Source organism: Colossoma macropomum, unplaced genomic scaffold (genome assembly GCF_904425465.1).
Source record: "Colossoma macropomum unplaced genomic scaffold, Colossoma_macropomum, whole genome shotgun sequence".
NCBI lineage: Eukaryota > Metazoa > Chordata > Actinopteri > Characiformes > Serrasalmidae > Colossoma > Colossoma macropomum.
The window spans coordinates 34,213,070-34,222,974 of record NW_023494788.1 but is presented as its reverse complement, the minus strand read 5'-3'; the positions used below and the strand labels follow the sequence as shown (position 1 = coordinate 34,222,974).

The following is a 9,905-nucleotide window of genomic DNA, read 5'->3' as shown; positions in this document are numbered from 1 at the left end:
GCTGAGTGTACATGGCTCCAGTCTAGAGAAACTTACTGAGTCAGAATTGTTCACAGTAGTGGTGATAGGAACCAGACGTCCACCTCTAAAAGCTCCATCACAGAAAGATATTGCATGAAATTGTTCTGGATATGCTGCCTGGTGTCTGAGACATTTTTATGATGTTTGACATTAGTTTTCTGCCCACAAAGTATGTTTAAAATGGATTCATGATGGAGAGAAACATGTGGGGGTGATGAATAGCAAAACCAACATTCCATATAAAACTCAGAAGACACATGTAGGTTCACTGGTAGTTTTGGATAGTAAATAAAATGGTTATATTTGTGTTGTAGTCATGGTGACCCCTGGTTCCTATTACCACCACTGTATAGAAATCTGAACCATTTCACACCAAACCACTCTGAATGACTCTGTTTACATCTCACACACTGAATTATGCAGAAATTTTGAAAAGTCAGTGTAAACCCCATTTGAGGCACTAAAACAGAACATTGCTGTAACGGTTCAGTGGCTCTTATAGTGTTTAGTAAGCTTCGTGTGAAGGACATTTAATGAAACCCACAGTGGTGGTGATGGACAAATACACAGTTTTTAAAATATTAACGTGCACTTTAAATAAAAAGATGACCAAGAAAAGATGTGCAGGATGCAAACATGAACTTTAAAAAAGCCACAACAGGAAATGTTTTTGAAAATCAGACAGCTCTGAAATAAAGGGCCAATTAAAATAAGCAAAATAACAATAAAACATACTAAAAATAGATAAATGAAGGCAGAACATGGAAAATAAATAAATAAATAAATAAATATGCATTATTGAAATATTTTAAAAACTGAAAATAAAAATGACTAAATAAATAAATAATGCATTACTGAATTATGTAATAAGCAAAAATGAAAAAAGTAACAATAAATAAATAAATACATAAATAAATACATAAATAAATAAGTAAAACTAGGGAAAATGCTAATAAATAAAAGTATCAATGTTAAATAAATAAACGTTATTGAATTATTTTAAGAACTGAAAATTTTAATAGTAACAATAAATAAATACATAAGCAAATACAAAAATAAATAATGCATTATTAAACTGTTTTATACATGAATGAAAAAGTTACAGTAAATAAATAAATATCTTGGGCAAATCTTGGTAAAATGCAACTAAATAAAATAAGTATAAATGCTCAATAAATAAATAAATAAATAAATAAATAAATACATTCCAAGCTCACTAAGGTCGAATGTAACAGTTAACAGATCACACAGGTCCACTGGATGGAAATCATTTCGTTTCTTTACGGCTCGTTTCCTTCTGATTAGTATGTCACTGTGTGGTGTTTGAGTGCAGCAGTGTTTATTTACCGGAGTTTAACCCCAAACCCAGCGGGGTCAGGGGGGTCCAGCAGCTCCAGGCAGGTCAGCACTGTGACCACCGCAAACAAAGCCAACTGCAGACTGAGGTTGCGTGTGGCGGCTAGGGGGCGCACTCAGCTCACACATGGGAGAGACGGAGAGAAACACACACACACACACACACACACACACACACACACACACACGCACAGTGAGAGCCTGAATGTGTTTGTGGATAAAACAAGCAGAAAACACACACAGTGTGTAAGTGCAGGCTGTCTTCTCCAGACCTCTACGGCAGTGAAGGAAGGAAATGAAGGGAACGAGGATGAAAAGAAAGAGGGAAAGTGTTGCTGTGGTTCATTTACTCTTCTCCGCTGGAAAGAGAGTGAAATGGGGACAGAGCAGTGAGGGGGAAGAGTGGAGAGACCCCACAGGCTCACCAACTAGCCCACATCTGACCACCTTCACTTAATCTCTTCGTTTAAGGGGAGCTTTTTATTCAGCACAGAGAATAAGAATATGGGCTCAATAAAATACAATAAATCGAAGATTATTATTATTATTATTATTATTATTATTATTATTATTTATTATTATAAGACGATTTAGTACACAGTTTACACTTCTAAAACGAATTAGAAGAAAAATAGCTAAGAAAAATACCGGTACAACCTGCAAACCTCTCTCTCTCTCTCTCTCTCTCTCTCTCTCTCTCTCTCTCTCCCTAATTATCTCTCACCCATTCTCTCTCTCTCTTACTGTCCCCTACATCTCTCATTCTCTTTCTCTTTCTCTCTCTCTCTCTCTCTCTCTCTCTCTCTCTCTCATTTTCTTGATTGGCTTCCTGTGTGTCCCGTACCTCTTAGCCCTACTCTGATTGGCTGTCGGTGGGCGGGGCTCTGCTGCTAAGCCGAGCCTGATTGCTGGCGCCGTATAGGGGGCGGGGCTACGTGTTTTCTCACGCTCTTATTGGCTGCGGATGAGAGGAGCGCTGCGGGAAAACTGCGCAGCTCGAGTCATCAGTGCCAGAGTAGAGGAACGGAGCGGAGAGAGACGGAGAGAGAGAAAAAGAGAGAGAAAGACAGAGGGATTACCGGGAAAGAGAGAGAGAAAAAAAGAGAGAGAGAGAGAGAGAGAGAGAGAGAGAGAGAGAGAAGCGTTTTGCTTGGAAAAGGAGAGATGCGCGCTCTGATGCCTAAAAACATCTTGGCGCGTGCATGAGTGTGAGTGCGTGTGTGAGAGAGTGAGGGGTGTGTGTGTGAGAGAGAGAGAGAGAGAGAGAGAGTGAGGCGTGTGTGTGAGAGAGAGTGAGGTGCGTGTGCGTGTGCGCGCGCGTGTGAGCGCTCTCTCTCTCTGTGAGGCAGCATGGTGTTTGTCTCGCGCCCTCTCTGAAGGAAAACACGCACTCCCTCTCTCTCTCTCACGCGCACGCACTCATCCTCGTTACCGTGGAGGAGGAGGAGGCAGCAGAAGAGGATGACTGTTCCCTCGCGCTCTTTACTTGGATAACACACAGACAGACTGACTCGCGCGCCTTTCTGCTGCTGCTGCCGCTCCGAAGTGCTTCGACGAAGATGTTCGTGCCCGCGCTCTCCTTCGTGCTTTTGGCGCTGGTGCGCGGCGCGTCCTCGCAGCTCCGTTACTCGGTGGCCGAGGAGTCCGAACTGGGCACTTTCGTGGGTAACATCGCGGAGGATCTGGGGCTGGACGCCACGAAACTCTCCGCGCGGCGCTTCCAGACGGTGCCGAGCTCGCGTACGCCGTACCTGGACGTGAACCTGGAGACCGGCGCGCTGTACGTGAGCGAAAAGATCGACCGGGAGCGCGTGTGCGGCGGGAGCCCTCCGCCGTGCCTGCTGCACCTGGAAGTTTTCCTGGAGGACCCTCTGGAGCTGTTCCGCGTGGAGACGGAGGTGCTGGACATCAATGACAACCCGCCCACTTTCCCGGAGCCGGACGTGACCGTGGAGATCTCGGAGAGCGCGAGCGCGGGCACGCGCTTCCCTCTCGAGGCCGCCATGGACCCAGACGTGGGCAGCAACGGGCTGCGCGCGTACGAGATGACGCCGAACGCGCACTTCCACCTGGACGTGCAGACGCAGGGCGACGGCAGCCGCTACGCGGAGCTCGTGCTCGACGCGCCGCTGGACCGCGAGCGGCAGGCCGTGCACCGGTACGTGCTGACGGCGGTGGACGGCGGGCAGCCCGCGCGCACGGGCACAGCGCTTTTGGTGGTGCGCGTGCTCGACTCTAACGACAACGCGCCCGTGTTCGACCAGCCCGTGTACGCGGTGACCCTGCGCGAGAACGCGCCGGTGGGCACGCTCGTCATCCAGCTGAACGCCACGGACTCGGACGAGGGCGCGAACGGAGAGGTGGTGTACGCGCTCGGCGGAGGGAGCCACGCGGCCGCCAGCCGTGCGCGCGAGCTCTTCGACGTGGACGCGCGCACGGGGCGCGTGGAGGTGCGCGGCGACGTGGACTACGAGGAGAGCGCGCTACATCAGATTTACGTGCAGGCGCGCGACCTGGGGCCAAACGCCGTGCCGGCGCACTGCAAGGTGCTCGTGCACGTCACCGACGTAAACGACAACGCGCCAGAGATCACCTTCAGCACCGTGAGCGAGTCGGTGAGCGAGAGCGCGCAGCCGGGCACTGTGATCGCGCTGCTTAGCGTGTCAGACAGAGACGCGGACGAGAACGGGCGCACGCGCGCCGAGATAGTCGGCGAGGAAGCCCCCTTCAAGCTCAAGCCCTCCTTCCGCAACTACTACACGGTGGTGACGGACGGCCCGCTGGATCGCGAGACCGCGGACGCCTACACCGTCACGGTGGTGGCGCGCGACGGGGGCACGCCTCCACTGGCTACCAGCAAGTCCATCCGCGTGCGCGTGGCCGACGAGAACGACAACGCACCCCAGTTCACGCAGCCCTCCTATGATGTACACGTGGCCGAGAACAACGTGCCGGGCGCGTACATCTACGCCGTGACCGCGCTCGACGCGGACGAAGGCAGCAACGCGCGCGTCACCTACTCCATCGCCGAGCGCGACATCCAAGGCATGTCCGTGGTGACGTACGTCTCCGTGAACGCGGAGAATGGCTACCTGTACGCGCTGCGCTCCTTCGACTATGAGCAGCTGCGGGAGTTCAGCTTCACTGTGCGCGCACGCGACGCCGGCACGCCTGAGCTGGCTTCCAACGCCACCGTGCGCGTGCTCGTGGTGGACCAGAACGACAACGCGCCCGCCGTGATCGCGCCCGTGGGCAAGAATGGCACCGCGCGGGAGCCTTTACCGCGCACGGCCGAGCCGGGCTACCTGGTGACGCGCGTCGTGGCCGCGGACGCGGATGACGGCGAAAACGCGCGCCTCTCCTACAGCATTGTGCGCGGAAACGAGGACGGACTTTTCCGTATGGACTGGCGCACAGGAGAGCTGCGCACGGCCAGGCGCGTGAACGCGGGAGCCGGCGCGCGTTCACAGCACCAGCACCAACAGCAGCAACAGGTGTACGAGCTTCTCGTGGAGGTGCGCGATCACGGCCAGCCGCCCTTATCGTGCAGCACGTTGCTGCAGGTGGCTCTGGTGGACAGTCTCGCGGATGGCGGAGGAGGCGGAGGAGGAGGTGGCGGAGGAGGAGGGGGCGGGAGCACGCGCGGCGGCAGCGGGAGCGCGCGAGGCGCCTCCAAAGCCAAGGATGCTTCTCTGGACTTAACACTGATCCTCATCGTGGCCTTGGGCTCCGTGTCCTTCATCTTCCTGCTGGCCATGATCGCGCTGGCCGTGCGCTGCCGCAAGGACAAGAAACTCAACGTGCACGCGGCTCTGCACTGCTGCTGTGCGTGCGCGTGGTGCTGCGGCGGCGCGTGCGCGGGCACCGGGAACGGAGGCGCGGGCGCCGGAGGCGGCTGCTGCGGGCGCCACTCGCGCTCCAGCAAAAAGAAGAAGAAGAAGAAGCTCAGCAAGTCGGACATCATGCTGGTGCAGAGCGGCGGAGGAGGCGGGAGCGGGAGCGCGCACAACGTGAGCGTGAGCGCGCCCTGCGGCGTCGGGAGCGCGCAGGTGCCCGTGGAGGAGTCCGGCAGCTTCGGCTCACTGCACCGCAAGCAGAACTACTGCTACCAGGTGTGCCTGAGCCCGGAGGCTGCGAGCACTGACCTCATGTTCCTCAAGGCCTGCAGCCCGGCCCGCGGGGGCGCACACGGAGACCCGGGAGCGCGCGCGGCGCTGGTGTCCGCGTATGGAGAGCAGCAACAGCAGCAGCAGCAGCCAGACATCATATCCAATGGAGGGCTGCTCTCCAGCGAGGTGAGCATTAATCAGCGCTGATTAATGAAGGTTATTCTATTATCTGACTCACTGCTGGTCTAATAAAGTCAGTAAAGTGGCTTCCAATCACACTCCAAAGTGCCACCACCCCCTCATTCACAGTGTTACACGTCAGTGGAGCTGCGTAATTGACGTTACAGTAAACACTAACAACGTCATTATAATATGTAAAGGTGCATTAAATGGCACACAGTAAAGTCCAAATCAAAAAAAAGTTATGAGAACACAAGAAGCCTTTACAACGTGAAAAATGTTTTTGCAGTGTTTTTACAGTGTGATATATGTATATATATATATATATATATATATATATATATATATATATATATATATATATATATTCATAGTCATATTTTGAGTAGTTATTGTTATGCTGCAGTATAATCCCCAGTGTGCAACTGAGCATATTGTAAGGAAACTAGTGCTATACATAAGTATCAATATTGGATGTACATTCTTTCCTCTTCATCTACTTCTTCTTCATATTATTATTATTATTAAATGTGAATATGGCCCTTTCATATTGCTGAGATGCTAGTGAAGCGACTCTGTTGCTGATTGACCTGCACTGAGAGCTGTTGAGTGAAATATGGAGCAGTTTATGTAACTGAGCCATTTTATGGCTGTTTGTCAGTTGAATTAAGTGCTCCTGAGGGATTCATCTGAATTATTATGAAATTAGTGGCTATAATGGAGGCACATAAAGCCTTATGGTGCAGCTTCTAAGCTCAAACAGAGAGCTGCTGGTTCTTTATACTCCACTCGTCCCCAAAAGTGGCTTCGGTGCGGAGCTGCCCGCGGTATGGGTGTGTGAAGGCCTCCTCTTGGATAGGTGCTGCATGCTGAGTGCCGAGAGCGTTTGCGTTATCTATGCGGGTCACGGTGCTGCGGAGGCGCACGGGAACAAAGAGCCGTGTGTAGTGGAGCACTGCTTTAAAGGGTTCTAACCCACAGCACAAAGCCTGCTGCTCAGGGGACACATACATAAAACCGTCACAGGCCTCTTTACCGTCATTATTAGTATTACTAGTAAACCTTTCTAGACTTTCTTTGTTCTCCTAACTTTGGAAGAATACACTCAGAATTCCTAGTGTAGTTCAACTGTGATTCAAGGTTTCAAACAACTCAACAAGGTCACAAGTTTACTGACTTTGTTAGCCATTTAAACTCCAGGCTTATGATTTGTTTATTAGCTTTAGGACAGATTAGTCAGTTACCACTGTGAATGATTCAGTAACTGTGAATGTTGATATAGTTGAGGAACCAATGTGTGGGTTTACATACTGGCATCTCAGAATATGTAATTGTAGCTGTTCATATAACTTAATTAAAAAAAAAGTCAGCAGTCAATTTGATTGTTGGTATTTGTGTAAAAAATGAATGTATATTATAAGATGCATTGTCTTTCTTCCAGACGAAGCACCAGCGGGCGGAGCTCAGTTACCTTGTGGACAGGCCGAGGCGTGTAAACAGGTAAGCGCGTCACTTTCACACCTGCCGACCCAGTCATGTGACCTGTTGGCATTTATTTATTTATTTATTTTAGTTAGTTATTCAATTTTTGGCAGCATTTGAAAATGCCTGTTGCCCTTTACATTGTGTGGAAATTTCACAATGAATGGACCAAAAGAAACGGCTGAAAATGACATCTGGTTCCATTGACATACATTAAAAGTGAAGTGTTTTTTCCTTGTCATGTAAAGTTACCATTTTTGAGATACGAGGTTCTCTTCCAACAGCAGTGATAGATGTACATGTATTGCCAAAACAAAAACTTATATCTCCGAAATGGTAATTTTGGGAGAAGTTAAACAGGTTAATCACTTTTAATGGAAGTCAATATTACAAGATTTTATCCCAAGTGATTTTGGACCATTTCTATTGTTTTTTCATCACTAAATAGTCATACAAGGTAAAACAGCTGGTATTTATTCACAAAGGTTTCTTTGATGCCATAGAAGACCCTCTTCTGGTCCATAAAGGTCCTTTCAAATGATGTTTTTTTTTTTAAAGATAGTCCATCATTCATTGTATTCTAAACTTTGAAGACGATTCACGTGAAAATGTTCTACATCAGTTGAAGGTTTTGTGCTGAATGTCCAAGGAGTCTTATTTGCTTTTAAAATGGACTTTGTCCTCTTAGCATTGAATGCTGCTCATTTTATGTGGACATGTATTCGCTTCACTTTCAGTGAGTGTGTAAGTAGCAAGCATGTGAGGTGGCATGAAGTAGCCATTTCATCCTTGAGCAGTGATAATAAGGTGGTTATATAAGAGTCATGCAGCACAGCAGTGAAACCCCCTCCCTCTCTTTTTCCCTCTCTCGCTTTTTCCTTCCAGCTCGGCCTTCCAGGAGGCGGACATAGTGAGCTCAAAAGACAGTGGGCATGGGGACAGCGAGCAGGGGGACAGTGACCATGACGCCACGCATCGTGGACACTCCTCCGGTCAGTTTCCTCCCTCTTGCTCTCTATTTGATCATTCTGCTCTGTGTTGTGGTCACCAGAAGCCCTGATGCTCTTGTTTTTGATGTGAGGTGGTGCCTCCTTAACGGTTTAGTTCACAGTTTCTCTCCTGGATTCATTTGCATCAAAGTGTTTAGTGTTTTCCTGCTTGAACATACCAAAATAAGCCTTCAGTCCATGTATTTATACACATGTAACTAAATTATAAAGGGTTCTTTAGAGCACAAACAACTTTTGGTTTCAATATTGAACCATAGGGTGGTCTTTTAAAGAACATCCATTTTTCTAATTTAGTGTTTAAAGAACTTTCATTTGATGCTAATATGCCAACTGTTTATTCCCTAGAACCACACATCTAGTCCCAGAAACTTTAAATTTAAGAGTGTGGTTGAAGTTATTAGTGATCTAAGACTAATTGGTCTACAAACTGCTGTGATGGTGTAAAACTGGATGTGTCATTGATAGAATTGAGGAGGGATGAAGTAACCAGATAGCAACCAGAGTTAACCTTTAGAAGTGTAGTGTTATTACTGTAGTTTGTCACTACTATTGTAATGTGACTATGTAATAACATGAGTAATTACATAGTAAGTAACATTGCATTACACTTTGATTTACATTAACACCTTTTTCTGCTTAGTTTCGTGCCAAAATACAACAGAAACATGGCAGAAATGTATACAGAATGTATATGCTTGTTTCAGGGAGCTACGAGTGTGAAGTAATTAATATTAATTTCCACTATACTTATTTCCAGCAATAGAACTTTCAGGTTCTATCTTGCCTTCTAAGGGTTAACTTTGGACTTTGAGCAAACAGTTGCTTTACTAACACAATAAACCAGAAAGCCAAGAATCTGAGTTGTTGATTCAGATGTTTTTAGAGCAGAAAGAGCCCGAAACTGTGCAGGGCGGAGGAGCTAGAACAGCAGGATTGCGACACACTGGCACATTGTAAAGCTCCATGTTGAAGAGTGGTGCTGAAAGGACAGTGAATGAGCCGTTGGTGTTGTGCTGTAGTCGGCTGAGAGTGTTTATCGCCACCATGCAGGCTTCAGACGCCGAGCAAATACATATTCTTCTTAAATATACTCTCTCCCTCTCTCTAATCTCTCCCTCTCGCTCTGTCTCTCTCCCTGCCTCTTTCTCTCTCACATACACAAGCAGTAAACCCCCAAAATCAGGCCTTGTCATGTCTCCTCAACATTCCTCGCTAAGCTAATGCACAGTGTGATGCTATCAGCCATCCCGCAGGCTCCTGGCCTTGTTTAGATACGTGGGAAACTCTTCTCCGGAACAATAGGCCCAGTGCTGAGAGTAATCCTGTTGTTTGTAAATACTTAGAGCTGTAATGAGGTTCTGCTCTAGTGTGACCTTCACTCGTCTGACCAGCCACTCCAGGGATGCGGGGGAATTTAGATCAGGAATTTAGGGCTGGCAGCCTGTCGTTCGCTTGGTGAGAACCTGACCAAATAGGTTGAGCCACGGACAAATGAGTGATTCATGGACGGCAAGCAACTAGTCACATCCTCCTGTCTCCTCTGTGCATCCATAACCGAGTGTTGTGGGGCTGATGATACCTTATGCATTGGTTCATCATATGGAACACATACTTAGAAAAACAGTTCTTAACCAAATATAGATAATTTAATTTAGTATGGGATATTTTTCACTTTGATTTCTTCAAATGTTGAAGTTTTGTGTGTAAATTTGCAGACAGTCTTTTTACAGAAAGAAGAGTCAGTATT

The 9,905-nt window shown here is 47.9% G+C and overlaps 1 protein-coding gene across 2 annotated transcripts in view; it reads left to right on the top strand.

Moving 5' to 3' along the window:
- The first annotated feature begins 2,422 nt into the window (after positions 1-2,422).
- The window catches only part of pcdh10b (protocadherin 10b), a 29,558-nt gene continuing 22,075 nt past the window's right edge, over positions 2,423-9,905 (top strand). For both annotated transcript variants that reach the window (XM_036569240.1, XM_036569239.1), the window contains exons 1-3: positions 2,423-5,672; positions 7,108-7,166; positions 8,034-8,140. In XM_036569240.1, the coding sequence (XP_036425133.1) occupies positions 2,937-5,672; positions 7,108-7,166; positions 8,034-8,140 (2,902 nt within the window). In that variant the 5' untranslated portion in view covers positions 2,423-2,936. The remainder of the gene's footprint in view (positions 5,673-7,107; positions 7,167-8,033; positions 8,141-9,905) is intronic.